This window comes from Pygoscelis adeliae, unplaced genomic scaffold, assembly GCF_000699105.1.
Source record: "Pygoscelis adeliae isolate BGI_AS28 unplaced genomic scaffold, ASM69910v1 Scaffold340, whole genome shotgun sequence".
Lineage (NCBI taxonomy): Eukaryota > Metazoa > Chordata > Aves > Sphenisciformes > Spheniscidae > Pygoscelis > Pygoscelis adeliae.
Genome location: NW_008823883.1, coordinates 250,515 through 265,781, shown reverse-complemented (window position 1 = coordinate 265,781; position 15,267 = coordinate 250,515). Strand labels below are relative to the sequence as shown.

Sequence of the window (15,267 nt, the reverse complement as noted above, 5' to 3'; positions counted from 1 at the left end):
TCAACCACACAGATGCTCTCTGGAAGGCTCCAGGGCATCTTCTGCCGCTGTCTCACACCGATCAAAAGGGTTGGTTGCCTCACCTGGCTGCTGAAGTAAGTTTTCAATCAAAGAGCTGGTGTGAGAAGCAGCATTAAAGGAGAATCTGCAGGCAATGGAGACCCCACGGGACCCTCGGCGCAGCCAAGGGGGACCAGCCGCATCCACACGGAGGGCTGGCAGCACCAGCTTTCTCTTAAATTCCAGGAGCTGGGGATGGTCGGACCAGGATCCAGCACCAAGGGGTTGCCCATCCCCGCAGTCGCGTGCCCCGTTGGGGGTGGCTCTCAAGCACGGGTCCAGCCCGGCAGAGAAGGGGGGAGATCTGCATTTCCAAAGTTATTCCTCCAGAAGTGAAAGCTGTAAACAAACCCAGAAGCGCTGCACCTCCACGAATTCCTCCAAAGCCAAAACGTTTGAGCGTGCTCAGCGGAGCCGTTAAAAAAGACTGTAGCGAGCATCTTCCATTAATGTTACGACCGTGAAATATGACAATAAAATGATAGCCGTATGGTCGCAAATTTGCAGCCCGCCGAGTTGCTAGGGGTTTATCGTCACTCAAACGTGCAGAGAGCTGTAAAATGTTTACAGAAAGGGTCGTTTGCAGCTATAAAATCCTCTTTTCTCTCCTAAACAAGGCTGAGTGGAGCCATTTACAAACCCCTGAATGTTCATCGGGGGAGAGGGGAACATCTGTTCTCTCCAGGAGTTTTCAGTGATCTTCTCGAACAAATTAACTAAAATGGGTGCTTTCTAATTAAATTAGCACTCGATTGGAATGGTTTGCATTGGTGCGCTTGCTTACAATTAGCGCAGGGAGGCCAGTTAGGCTCCAGCGCAGGCTATTTAACTGGAAGGTGAAATATGGAAAAGCCCATTACCTGGAAACGGGTGTCGGAGGGGTAGGGGAGCCTGTGTTTCCTCCGGCTCTGCCCTCATGGATGGAGCACACAAGGAGGTGAAGGATGGGATGCCATCAAGCCCACCCTTCCTAGCTGGGATGCTCGGCTGGAAGCGGTTTGCTCTCCCCGTGCCACACGAATGGGCTTTTCAGAGGATGCTCGGAAAGCACCAGCACCCTCAAATTACTCCTCCGACCCCAAATTACAAGGCTCCTCTTGCAGGTTGGGAACCCTCCCCACGGGAGGATGACAGCGGGCTCTGCTCCATGCATGCAGACCACATCACTCCTTTCCAGTCCCCTTTTTCTATATCCCAAGGCCAGAGGCTGCAGACCCCCACCGAGCCCCCGCAAGCTGATGCTGTTGCCCACGCTGGTCCTTAAAGGTCATCTCCAAACCCCCGCTCCATCCCTCCCGCACATGGCACCGGTGTTTTTCTTCGTTCCTCCTGCATTTGCCAGTATTAAAGGGGCATTTTCTCAAACTGTGACCGTTTAACCAAGCAATTCAGCTCAATCCGTAATAATCACCTGTCCTTATTTACTACCCCGCCAATTTGTGTGTCACCTTCAGGCTTTACAAGCAGAAACTGAATATTATCCTTGGTACAAAGGCTGCGGCGGGGAAGGCGCAGACCCCCAAACCCCATCGCAGACACCAGCTTCTACCTAGAGCTACGCAAGGACTCATCCTGACCACCCGCCTAGCTCAAGACAGCACCTCAAGCTCACAAGCACCAGTCCTGGCCTTAAAGGTGATTTGGCCACCATGAAGCATTTGGTCCTTTAGCAACCTCTTCGGATGATGGCTCGTTAGTGGCCAGGGCTCCTTTTCTCCTGTTAGATTATGGGGATCCCTGGCTGCTGCTGTGCCCCCAAGCCCCTTCGTTTGTGTGTTGAGACGAGACTTTAATTACCGAGCGCACCCCAGCGCCGAGCACGGGCAAACTCGAGCACCGAAAAGCATCCTCGTGCCCGGATTCACTGTGCGCGATTGCTGCATCCGTTTGGCATGGAAACTGCTTCATCATCAGATGATTTTACAGCCATCTGCAATTCCTGCCCGGTTTTCCTTTCCTATGGATCCTCCAGCATCCGCTTTCCAAACGCAATGTGCTCCCCGGGCAAAGGCAAAGGAGCACGGAGGGATGTGCACCCCAGCCCCGTACCTGCCAGCTCCCCACAGCCTTCATCCCAACATCCCTGGACTGAACCAGTTCCTTCTACTCATCCTCCCACCCACAACGCCTGGAAATCATCCTTCCCTGAATGTGCAAACCAGAGTTAAGAGGAGAAGGATGCCCTCGCTGCCAGGATGATGCCTCTGCCCTCTCGATCGAGTTACTCCAGGCTGCCAAGTGCAATCCAGGGCATTTCGACAGCTTTCTTGTCTGCAGATTAATTGCTCCGTCTTCATCGCAGAGATAAAAAAACCCGATTAAGACGCTGCTTTGGGAGCGCTTCCCTGGCCCCACCGCCGAGATCAAAAGGGAGTTGAACCAGGGCCAAGGAGAGGGAAGGAGGGAGGCACGCAGAGGAAGAAATCCCTGGAAAGGGAAGCTGAGCGCTTCACCCAGCATCGCGGAGAGGAGCCTTCCCAGGCAGAACGGTCCCTCGCTGTCTCCACTGCGCCGCGGTTCGACAGCGCATGCGCTCGCCTGTGACTTCAGGAATATGTTGCTAATCCTGAGAATTTTCTTCCTGACAGCCTTAAGGCATCTCAGCCCTCCCTGGCTCGAAGCGCTTCGTGATTGAGCCAGGCAAAGCCTTGCAGATCCTCAGCACCCGCTTACGGATGACCAGGCAAACGCCCCAGCCCGCCTTTCAGTGCTGAATTCATCCCTTCTCCCAGTGGGATCCTGCTCTGCCTGCACACTCGGTCAGAGGAGGCACGGGATCAAAGACGGGGAGGGATGTCCCAGCCCTTCGGTTCATACTGAACCACATCTTGTGCCAGCCGAGCTGGCGGTGGGGATTTCATCATTACTGCCACAAAATATTTTGATTTCTGAGCCAGACGCTGTCTCCCTTTCTGCGACGGCGCTCAGGAGATGCAGCTGCTGCACATCCCTTCAGCGAAGGATGGGAGATAAAAAGGAAAGTGTGAAGCATCATCCGGCCAAAAACCTCCAACCCAGCGCTGGGAAGGACGAGGCACAATCTCTGCCTCACCACCTCCATCACCTCTGCTCCTGCAGACGCATCCCCAGAGTGCCCCAAAGTCCAGTCCCTTCCCACAGAGCTGCTGGTGATTAAGGGATTTTCCAGTGCAGGAGCTGAATTAGGAGAGGAGGAACCAAGGAACATGTTGGAGAAGCAGAAATGCAGCTAACCTCCACCACGAGCCACTTTGCAGAGAAACCAAGACGTTTCTTCTCATCACTTCAACGATTTTCCCCTGCTTTTTTTTCCCACAGTCAGTTCAGTTTCAAACAGTTGAAACATTTCCCTGAACTTTTCCAAAAATCAAAAAAACGTCGAGGCAGAAGCTGTTTGCTCTCATGTGTCAGACTTCCTAAGAAGTTTTGCTCATCCTAAAACTGCATTTTCCAAAAATTTTACCAATTTCCAAAGCCTCTTCCCCCACCTTTTAATAAAAGAGCAAAGCAGATCATCTCAGACAGCTCTTCCTTCGAATTTGCCATCTGCAAACACCCCATCCCACCTCCCACCAAGGAGGTTTTTATTTCAAAGCTTCGAAGCTATTTCAGACCGGGAAACATGTGCGATGGATGGTCCAGAGACGGTCCAGAGGGCCTTCTGCAGGTCCAGCGATGAGGCACAGCGTCACTGCATCCCTCTGAAACACCCTCCTACCAGGGATCACTGCGGGTCCGTCACAGGAACGAGACTGGATTCATCACCCGATAATTTACAGCATAAGGAAGGAGCCGATGATAAAAGATGGGGACAAAATCCTACCGCGTGGTTTCGGGAGCAGAGCCAGGGGCTCGTGCCCCTTTGTGACCAGAGTTGCAAATCCCAGTTGCCATCCCAGTTTGAGCTCCCAGCGTAACTGGTTTGGCGACTCATGAGGAACACCGATCCCACCAAAACCCATGGAGAGCAGCGGGGGAATAACTCTGCCGCTCAGTGAATTGGAGCAGCTCGGAGCACGTGTGAGCAAAAGCAGAGCAAGTGCTTCCTACCTGGCTCGTCCTCCGACTCATCCTCGTCCTTCTCCACTTTGCAGCCCTGGTCACCGGGGGATGCTGAGGACTGGAGGGAGATGAAGGACGGCAGCTTTTGCAGCCAGCTGGTTGGCGAGGTGTCCGCCTCTTTCCAAAACTTCACCTCTAGCTCCACGCTGGAGGGTCCAGGCATTTCCCCATCATCGTGGAGCTGAGCTGGATCGTTCCTGCAGGAGGCACGTGGAAAAAATAGTAAGGAAAAATAAAACGATTCCACTTGGCAATGCTGGGCATGGCATCACATGCAATGGAGGAGGCTGGGGTGAACCACCGGAGCCGCACATGGAGGCTCTCTGGGCTCCATCCCAGGCTGCTCCGTATCTCCAATTTCCCGGGAGCCAGCTTGGATTCAGCCGGAGTTTCTCAGTCCCCAGCTGGATTCCCTGCCCTGTGCTTCCCTGCAGCTCTCAGATGCTCACAGAGGTGCTGGGCTCCCCTTCAGGTGCCAGCTGGGCAGAGCGAGTGGAGAAGAGGGGAGATGGAGGGTGTAGGGATGGCTCAGTGATGCCCCGCTGGGCTTGGCTCAGCCCCAGCCCTGCCGCCCCCCTCCGAGCCCAGTTAACGTGACATTTCAGCTCGTTCGACATCTCCAATGACGGCGCCGATAAAGGAAAAAAAATTCCCTCCCCAAGCAGCTTTCAAGCTGGGGCATGCTCCCTTCCCCATGGAGGATGCCAGGAGCCGGCCCCGGGATGGGAGGGGGGTGCCTCCCCACTGCCCAGCCCTGCACTCATGCCTCCTTACCTAATAAGAGCGAGGAGCTATTTTCCACCTCGTTCACACCGGGGATGTGAGCTGGGTGTCGTTCCAAGGCTCTTCTGTCACCCGGGATAAGTTCGGAGAGGCCCCTGACTGCTCGTCCCTCTCTGCTACCTTACAAGGCAGGGCCAGGATGAGGCCCAGGACCAGGCAAGAGCATGGACCATCCCACGTCCCTCTGTTTCCATCCCACCTTCACCCCCACGTCCCACTGCCAAGTGCCATGGAGGACCCAAGCATCCAAGCCGGTATTTTCTCCTGCCGCTAATCAGGATTTTTAGATTTTGGCTTTGAAAGCCAAATTTCAATTTGGCTTTAATTTTAATTACGTTGGGATGTGGTCATTTCTGTAGGCAGGCCTCGGGGATGAGGGCAGAGGAAGGCAAGGATGTGCCAAGCTCAAGAAAATCTCTCTCCCTGTGGGGACGAGGACCAATGTATCCCTCAGCCTGCGGGCTCCATCCCAGCACCCAAAAGCATCGTCTTTGCCCAGAGAGAGCTCAGAGAGCTTCCAAGGATTAACCAAGAAACCAGCCCAGCATCAAAAGGCTTTACAAAGCCTATTGTATCTCCATCTCCATCTCCATCTCTGCTTCTTCAGGCAGTGAGTCCAGCCCTGATGGCAAGCCCCTCCATGCCACACCGAGGGCTCAGCTCTGCTCTCCGCCGTGGATTTGAGGAAGAGAGAGGAAGAGGGACGATGGTTTCCAGTTCCCCACAGCACTATGGATAAGCTGTACCCACTTTTGGTGGTGGAGTCTCCATCAGGGCTTCTCCATCTCCCAGGAGGAAGGTCTACAAAAGCCTCGGAGATACCTGGAGGTGCCGAAGCTCTGGGCGGCACATTTCTGAGGGCCAAGATACCCACACTCCAACGGCACACATCGGGTAGCAAGATGCAAGCTATCCTCTCTTTCCTCTCCATCAGCTCTGCCCGGGGGCCTCTCCCTCAAGGACGGACCCTGCCCAACCCTATTGACCATGGTGGCTCTATCAAGAAGGCACCACTGTGACCCGTATCAGCAACATCTTAAAATAAACCAGCACATGCACACCTGGAAGAGGAAACATCTAGAGCAGGCTGTGAGGAAAACTGTTTAAGAGCAGCAAAGCGAGTTTCCTCTGCTCTTTCCTACCTGCCCGTCTCCTCCCGGACCCGTCTCCACTTGGAGGGGGGCTCACTGCGGTCCCCATCTTCAGCCTCTCTTGGGTGGCGCTTCTTCTGGGGGTGCAGCAGCTTGCACCGGGCACCCCTGGGGCAGACGCCTTTCTTGGCAAAGTCGGGGCAAACCAGCGTGTGCTTCTTCTTGCACTGCGAGGGAAAAAGAGAGCAACTTTGGGAAAGGCACAGAAAGCCTCGCAGGGAGCACAGGTTTCCAGAGCTGGGCTCCTTCAGGTGGCACCATGTTGCTAAAGGAAGAGAAGGATGTGTTGGTGCTTCCTTCTCCATATCAAAATACTATTCCGTGCCAAAACACTACTCTCCTCTGGGGGAGACACTACACACTCACCCACAACTTTCCAAGTGCCTGATTTTACGGACCCAAACCACCAAAGTCTTAATAGCAACCATCTACCCCCAAGGTGGCGATGCTGGGAGGTCCCAAAGGGGTTAACTGGGCTGGAGAAGCTGGTTTCGGAGAGGACACAAGGTTTTCTTTTCCCAGACATGCCTGGGACTTGGGGAGGTGCAGGGAAGAGCAGCAATGAAGCACGTTCCTTTTAGGACTTAGTTTGGGATCGCTGCCTGGACTACCCTCCTGACGAAGGTAGCCCAGGGCCGAAGCTCAGCCAGCTCTGCTCGGGGCTTGGGAATGAGCTTAGCCGATGCTCTCCTGTCCGAGGAGACTTAGTGCGGCCATGGCACGGCACTGGCAAAACGACGGCATCAAGATAGTCATCCCTAAAGGCGCTTCTGCGCTCCCATGCCCGCATTTCGGTGGCTCCCAGCAGCAACGCTCACAGCCAGCCCCGCAGCCACCGGCTGTGCCAGTGGGAGGGAGACATTGTCAGTGCTCCACAGCTTCCCCCGGACAAGGCTTTCTGCTGGGAAATAGCACTTCTTGGCAGCGGGAAAGGCGGGAAGGGATGCAGGCAGGGCAGAGGGAGACACCTTCAGGTGTGATTTCCAACTGGGTGGCTGGGAACATTGGCTGGGGGAAGGGAGAAAGAACAGCCTCTCTCTAATCTCCGACTGTTCCCAACACTGTGACAGCAACACCCAGCGACCCAGAGAGCTCGTCCAGCATATTGCAATGGATGCAGGATGGGGGCAGGTCCTGGAGCCCTGCTCAGCCCCATGATGCCCTGGAGGGAACCCGCTCCCACCCAGAATGCTCCCTCCCACCCCACCTGATGAGCCCACCTTGGCTCTTGCAGGGCGACAGGCACCACACCATGACACCCATGGCAAGACACAACCCACCACACACGGTGCAACAAACGGTCCACAACACCAGGATCCATTTGACTGTTCACCTTCTCCACGAGCAAAGACGCAGCCTGCTTTTTCCCCACATGGGTCCTCCGACGCTCGGATGCCCGCGCTGAAAACCTCCTTGCTACAGGGTAGCACAGATGCTCAAATTTTGCACGGGTTTGGGGGAAAACAGGACAAATCCACGGGAGGAGAAACACAATGAGGGTTTCAGTGTGATCATTCTTGCCTGTTTACAAAAATGCATCTTCCTGACATTGCAGGATGTAGGTGAGCTCCTGCCCTTTTAATGTAACTTGACATTGGGGGCATGGGAGCAGCTCCCCACGCTGACCTGGTGGCAGCCCTGCTGAGCCATGGGAGCTCTCTCCTTGAAAGGGCAGAAGGGTTTGGCAGCTCCGCCGCTTGGGGCCAATCGCTGAAGTCAGCAGCGGAGCAAGGAGCACGTCTGCTGAAGGTTGGGGATGGCGTTGAGCAGCAGGAGGGCTGGGGATCTGGATGGACACACAGACTTTGGCTCGATGCGGGGGGACGGCGCAGCGACAGCACCACTTTTCTACTGAAAAGTCATTAAAAAACCCAGTTCCTATGACTTTCTCTCTCTATTTGACAGATCTTCAACAGCAAGTAAGTCTACAACCCAACAGGCAACCTGAAGGTAGAGTCATCTCTAAACAGCGCCCAGGCTCTGCCGTTACTCCAAAATCCTATGTTTCATAGAATCATAGAATGGTTTGGGTTGGAAGCGACCTTTCAAGATCATCTAGTCCAACTCCCCTGCCATGGGCAGGGACATGTTTTACTGCATCAGGTTGCTCAAAGCCCCATCCAACCTGACCTTGAACACTTCCAATGATGGGGCACCCACAACCTCTCTGCACAACCTGGCCCACCACCCTCATCGTAAAACATTTCTTCCTTACGTCCAACCTAAAGCTACCTTTTTTCAGTTTAAAACCATTGCCCCTTGTCCTGTCACTACAGGCCCTACTAAAAAGTTTGTCCCCATCTTTCTTATAAGCCCCCTTAAGTATTGAAAGGCCGCAGTAAGGTCTCCCCAGACCCTTCTCTTCTCCAGGCTGAACAACCCCAACTCTCTCAGCCTGTCCTCATACCAGAGCTGTTCCAGCCCTCGGACCATTTTTTGTGGCCTCCTCTGGACCCACTCCAACAGGTCCATGTCTGTCTTGTGCTGAGGACCCCAGAGCTGGACACAGTGCTCCAGGGGGGTCTCAGCAGAGTGGAGCAGAGGGACAGAATCCCCTCCCTCAACCTGCTGGCCACGCTGCTTTGGATGCAGCCCAGGATACGGTTTGCTCTCTTTCACTCATGGACCAGCATTGGAAAAGTAGAGCTCTACTACAAGTAGAGTGAAATTTCTAATTTCAATAGAAATTAGAGCATCCCAGCCGTGCAGGCAAGGCCGGCTCCTGCCTGTCCCAAGCTGGTAGGAACATTGATGCTTTTTTTGGGTATGCCACTCAAGAACGGGTATGGGAAAACCATCTCCTCCAGTGCAGAAAGCTCTGTTTAAGCAGCCATTCTCTTGCAAACCACCTAGAAAACACGTTTGAATCATGCAGAGGTTTGGGAGAACAGCTTTCACTTTTTCCCTACCTTTTTCCCAACTCGTGCTGGTCTGGATACCTCCACCTGCAGACGGGACATGGCCCAGACCAACAATAAATGCTTGGAAAAGGCAGTGACAGGACAGCTTTCAAGGGCAGTAATTTTTCCCAAAATATTAGCAAGTAGAAAAGCAAACCCCTCAACCTGATAATTGCTTTAAAAATAACTGAAACAAAATTAGGGGAGAGAAAAAATAAAGACACAGCCCGTTAGGGATTGAAGGCTGGGATGAACGCGGGGTCTGCCGGGCGACGGAGAGCTGGGGAGGTTGAAAGCTGAGATGGCGCGGGGCCAGCTGAGATCATCTGCGTGGACAAGACCTGCAAACCCCTATGGTTCTCATTCTCCTTTTCCCCACATGCTTTGCCCAAAGCCATTCTTTATTCGGATGGGCAGCAATGGATGATGACGCCTGCCCAGAAATTACATGGCTACGGTGGCGAGGGTTGGGCAGAGCTGTTGAGCCTGCTTTGCCGGGACAAGTGGATCCCAAGGAAAGCAAGAGCAAAAACTCAGGATTTCATGTTTTATACAATATCAGGTAGCAAAACAGGGAGGGATGGACTCTCAAGCTGTACAATCACTTTTCTGATTGGCATCAACATGAAATAATTCCCGTATCGTCCTTATAGCTTGGGACAGCTCTAGTTCAACGGCACCGATCTCACGCGGCGGCAAGTTGGCCTGGTGGTACATCAGATCTACTGCATGCTGGAAGGTTTCCAGTCCACCACCACGTCCAGATCTTCACCCATACGATTGATGGTGACACCCTGCAAACCTCCTATTAATTATAAACCCGTCTTAAGTCGATTACTGCTAATTATCAGCAGGGTGGCAGCTCTTCAGAGCCTCTGCCCAAGGATGTGAGATCCACTGCCGTATAGTGGTTCCCAACACAAAATGGACTTGGGAAAGGGAAGAGCAGGAAAAAAGAGCCCTGGCCTCAAAAAGCTGCATGGATGCATCACCGTCGCAGCTGGCGGTGATGCTGCTATGCTGGGAAATGATGCTATTTTGGGGAAAAGCCAAGAAACGCAGCACCCGAGGGACCGGTCACAAATCCCTGCCAGGGGACGGTGCCACGGTCCCAGCTGGGTGCCGGGAGCAGGATGTGCCACCTCCCCGGCACAGACCTCTGAGCCGATCATTGTACCAGACCACATTTATTGGCTCCACGGCAAAAAGATACTTAATAAAGAAAACAAACCGTGTGCGACTAATCCCAGGGCCGTGTCCTCGACTCAAGTTTCTAATGGCTTTTCCACGCTGCTCCCAGCACTCGGCCCTCCTTCCGTAACACCCCGTCCATCACCGCTGTTTCAGAGCTGGGATGGTGAGGCTGGGATCGCCTCCCCGCCGGGCTCGGTGGCTGGAAAAGCCCCTTCTGTTTATTTACGGCAGCTCTTCTGCTCTTGCCCTGCATGCCAGAGCAAACATGCTGGGGCTGGGTTGCTGCAAGGAGGTTAGCTGCTCGCCGCGTGTCAGCCGGGGTGAAGCCGAGCAGGGCTGCGGGGTGGCGGGCGTGACCTCGCGCTGGGGGCCATCTGATCCCTTCCACCTGTCAGGGTGGCTAATTATACCCCCATGGGACCCCCGCCAGCCCACAGGTTGGACCATAAAAAGAGAAAAAAGCCTCTGGTCTCTTCCAACAGAGACAACAGAAAACCCACAGCACCCCTAAAAAGCCCTGGGGAGAAATCCCCCGGCTACGTTGGGTGCTGATGAGGATGCCATCATCCCACTGATGCTGTCCCCATTCCCATCTCCCCGCTCCGGGGTTCCCCCCCGCTGCCTGCCCAGAGGAGACCGGCAGCGGTGCCCAGCGCTGGGACGGTGCCCAGCTGGCAGTCCCCCTGGCCAGGACTCCTCCCTGGCTGCCAGGCAGCTCTGGGTGAAATTCAAGGTGCTGCTAACGACCCACAAAGCCTTAAATGGCCCAACGGACCCCGATGTGCGCAGGGAGTGGGACGGGGACGAGGGCGTTTGCAGGGCGCAGCCTTCTTTAGCATAGACCTGGCAAAGAAGGAGGCAGCAACTGGTGCAAGGTCCCGGCTCAGCCTCGGGAATGACGTTAATTAACATTTTCCATGAAGGAGCTTGGCAGGAGGCAGCGGACAGCGGGAGGAAGGCGAAGCTGGGTTACTGGGCCGATCAACAACCACCCACTGACCTTATGGGGTGGGGATGAGAGGTCCCATCCAGCCCGGCATTCCCGGCTCCGCTCCACGAGCAGTTCGCCCAGGTTGAATTTCTCAAGTATCTCCAGGCTCCTCTCACTCCCTGCTCGATCCTTCCTTTCCCAGCGCTGGGGGACAGCAGGTGACAAGGGACCAGCGGACGGACAAGAGATGGCAAAGTGCTGGAGCATCTCCTTGTCTCCTTGGACCCGTGTCCATCTCTCTGTCCACCGTGATAGAAACAAGAGTCCAGCTCCTGCCTAGAAGCCTGGAGCACTACAGTGATAAAAGCACCAAGCAGACCTTCTGGGGAAGGGGAGCATTAAAAGCACGAGTTAATCCCCAAAATCCCAGTGCCTCAACTCAAGTGCTTTCTATTTTTTAAAGCCCTCTGCACATCCACGCAGCTTCACCGGAGCTATTACAGGTAGCCCCATTGTCGAGCAGCAGGGTTAACCGGCTGGATTGATGTCAGGCTGTTTTAATGTCCCTCTTACCCACCACGTATCAGCACTAAGTGGCTGCTGGGAAGCTATCGCTGGAGGTGGTGGAGCTGTTTTCTGACGCCGCTCTGAACTGACAGCCAGTAAATAGCTTTTTTTTGATGGCTTTTTTATAATTGGGTGCAGATGGAAGCAGCCTTAAAAAAAAATTCCAGCTCCCTGTTGTTAAAACCTGGAGGACAATACATCCGAACATCATCCAGGCTGTGGAATAGTGATGGAGAAATTTAGCCGACACAATTATCCTAAGGAATTTGCTCCAAAACGGGTTTCTGCCCCCAAACCAGAGTTTGGTGCCCTAGCAAAATGCTTGCAGGGAAGCAATGAATTCTGACGGCCGCCTCCAAATGCTCGCTAGGATTTGGGATCTACCAAATGCTCTCTAGGATCTACCGCAAAGCCATGAACCCTCTCCCTTGGTATTTGCAGGCAATAAAACAGCATTTGAGCTAAAATACCTCCAGAGCTGGAGCAAGAACGGGACGGTGTTTCTAAAATCACCAGAAATGTCATATTTAAGAGGCAGCAAAATAGCTGGGAGGGATTGAAGCGGGCAAGAAAAAGCCTTGTCCCTGCAGCATCCATTCCCTCGGCATGGTCCAGCCCAAATAAGAAATGACCTAAGGGATGGGGATCTCCTTTGCATCCCTTCTCCGCCACCTCAGAGCTTCCTCTAAATTGCCGTCAACTGTTTCCTCTCGTCTTGCTGCTCCTTGGTTTGAGGGTGTTACTCCGCTGTAATTGGAATTTCCCACGCAGCAAAATGATGTCAAAGAGCATTGCACCTCCCCAGCGTGCATGCACGCGACACCTCCAGGTTTCAGCTCTGAGCAGGAGCAGAAGTACCATAATTGAGCATTTCCAATGATTTTTTTTTTCTTTCAATGTATCGTCTCATTTGGGAATTGCTTCCTGCCTGGTCTTGCTCCTCGCCCCCAGCGAGAGCTTTGCTTGGAGTTGCAGCAGCCAGAGGTTGGATTTTCCAGGCTTGGTTTCTGTCCTTGTCCTAAATCATCCTGGAGGAGAGCCGCACAGCTTGGACAACGCTTGCAGACAGTGTAAGCCAAAATACAAATAAAAGAAACAAGGCAAGCCAAGAGGATGGAGGAAAACCAGCCAGCAACACTAAGCAACTCAGCCCTACTCCAACCCCAAAGCACCCAGGACCAGTTGAGCCACCACGAAAGCAAAGCCACAGACACAAGAAGGAATCATCGAATCGTAGCATGGTTTGGGTTGGAAGGGACTTTCAAAGATCATCTAGTCCAAACCACCTGCCATGGGCAGGGACATCTACTAGATCAGGTTGCTCAAAGCCCTGTCTAACACGACCTTGAATGTTTCCAGGGATGGGGTATCCACAACTTCTCCGGGCAACCTGTGCCAGTGTCTCACCACCCTCATCGGAAAAAATGTCTTCCTTATGTCCTATCTAATCCTACCCTCTTTCAGTTTAAAACCATTGCCCCTTGTTCTGGCAAAAAGTCTGTCTCCATCTTTTTTATAAGCCCTCTTTCTATATTGAAAGGCCGCAGTAAGGTCTCCCCAGGTTGAACAACCCCAACTCTCTCAGCCTGTCCTCACAGCAGAGCTGTTCCAGCCCTCAGACCATTTCCACATCCCTCCTCTGGACCCGCTCCAACAGGTCCGTGTCTGTCTTGTGCTGGGGACCCCAGAGCTGGACGCAGTGCTACAGGGGGGTCTCACCAGAGCGGAGTAGAGGGGCAGAATTCCCTCCCTCGACCTGCTGGCCATGCTGCTTTGGATGCAGCCAGGATACAGCTGGCTTTCTGTCATTGCCAGCTCATGTCCAATTTTTCATCCACCGGTATCCCAAGTCCTTCTCCACAGGGCTGCTCTCAATCCACTCATCCCCCAATCTGTATTGATACTGGGGATTGCCCCGACCCACATGCAGGACCTTGCACTTGGCCTTGTTAAACCTCATGATGTTCGCATGTGCCCACTGCTCCAGCCTGTCAAGGTCCCTCTGGATGGCATCCCGTCCCTCAGGGGAATCAACTGCACCACTCAGCTTGGTGTTATCTGCAACCTTGCTGGGGGTGCGCTCAATCCCACTATGTCGTTAATGAAGATATCAAATAGTATTGGTCTCAGTACAGACCCTTGAGGGACACCACTTGTTACTGGTTTCCACTTGGACATTGAGCCATGGACTGTAAATCTTTGGACACGGCCGTCCAGAAGGTGAATCCCCATTCACCGCTGCGTGGCAATATCTATGGTATTCAATCATTCCCTGCGCTGCTTTGTTGAGGAACTCCATTTCCATCGGAGCCCCTGACAATCTCATCCATCGCCCCTCAATGCTGCAATGGAGCCAGTTTCACGTGGGGAACCCATGGACGGTAATTACCAACCGCAAATCATCACCGTCGGGGGTGGAGCAAGCCAGACACCCACCGAACATCCCCTACAGTGTCATCTGCATCAGGGATGACAGGGGCTCCACCACATGCGTGATTCCAGGTGGCTCAGGGAAGGTGTCACCCACTGCTCACAGGACACAGAGATCGTCCGACAACGGAGAACAGATGGGAACGAAGGGAGATTCCAGCACAGGAAGCAAAGACGAAATCTGCTCTTCTTTGCGTTCATCTGTACAGAAGTTCAAGTTTAAATCAAGAACTTTCTGCCTCATCAGTATATTCCCATTTTATAGCCATGATTCAGCGACTACTTTTCCCCTGAACTTCCTAATTTTTATGTTTTGCGATGCACCTTTTTCTACAAAGATATTAAAGTGCAAGAGAGAATCACAGACCGGTATTTATCTAGGCACTATTATCAACTAGCCCAGGCTATTAAGCAGTTCAAGTTTGCCCTGATAAGCAACATCTTTAATGTAAGCATCTGAATGCTGTTGAAGACACTACAGTTAAATTAAAGTAGCAATAAGAACCCTCATTATGCCATTACAGAGTACGGTAAATAAGATGCAACTGGAAACCCACAAAGATTTCCGCAGCGATACATGGGTAGGATTTGGCATGGAAGAAACCTGATTAGTTTTAAACCTCCTCTGCAGGCTACGAAGCGTTTTCAATGGAAAGCTCCCATTGCCAGTACCAAGACTGATCACTTACTATCAGTAGCACAGCCATCGTCACCCAGAGGAGATGCACAAGGATTCAGCGTCCCCAGTGAGCCAACGGGATGCACCTGGACAGATCTCAGCCTGCTCAAATCCAGCCCGGCCACCATTTGTGATCTTACGAGCAGACTCATTACCAAGCCCATCCTTTTTTTTTTTTTTTTTTTTTAAATAAAGATTTTACTTACTAATCAGTCTGTTGACTGAAGATTTCTGCCACACATTATAGGAAAAAAAACAAATCAAGCAGGCAACTCTAGCACCCAGAAAACATCTGTCAACCAGAGCCAAAATTAAAGATAAATGAAACGAAGTTGCTTTTGTAGTTGATTTTCATACAGCTGCAGTGGACTATAAAAGAGCTACCAAAGGCAGTGCTCTCCATCAGCTATTTCTGAACGATGGCAGAAGGGAAGCCACAAATCCCCTATCCCAGAGAAGGGGCTGCCCCACTGCCCAGGAGTTACCTCCAATGCCACCCAGACATGCCTGCAAGCACCGAAAATCAGCAGG

The 15,267-nt window shown here is 52.9% G+C and overlaps 1 protein-coding gene across 1 annotated transcript in view; it reads right to left on the bottom strand.

Moving 5' to 3' along the window:
• Positions 1–15,267, bottom strand: part of ZC3H3 (zinc finger CCCH-type containing 3) — a 204,501-nt gene that overhangs the window by 10,464 nt on the left and 178,770 nt on the right. Inside the window, 2 exon segments of the mRNA XM_009334823.1 lie at positions 4,090–4,298; positions 6,027–6,202. Of these exon segments, the coding sequence (XP_009333098.1) occupies positions 4,090–4,298; positions 6,027–6,202 (385 nt within the window).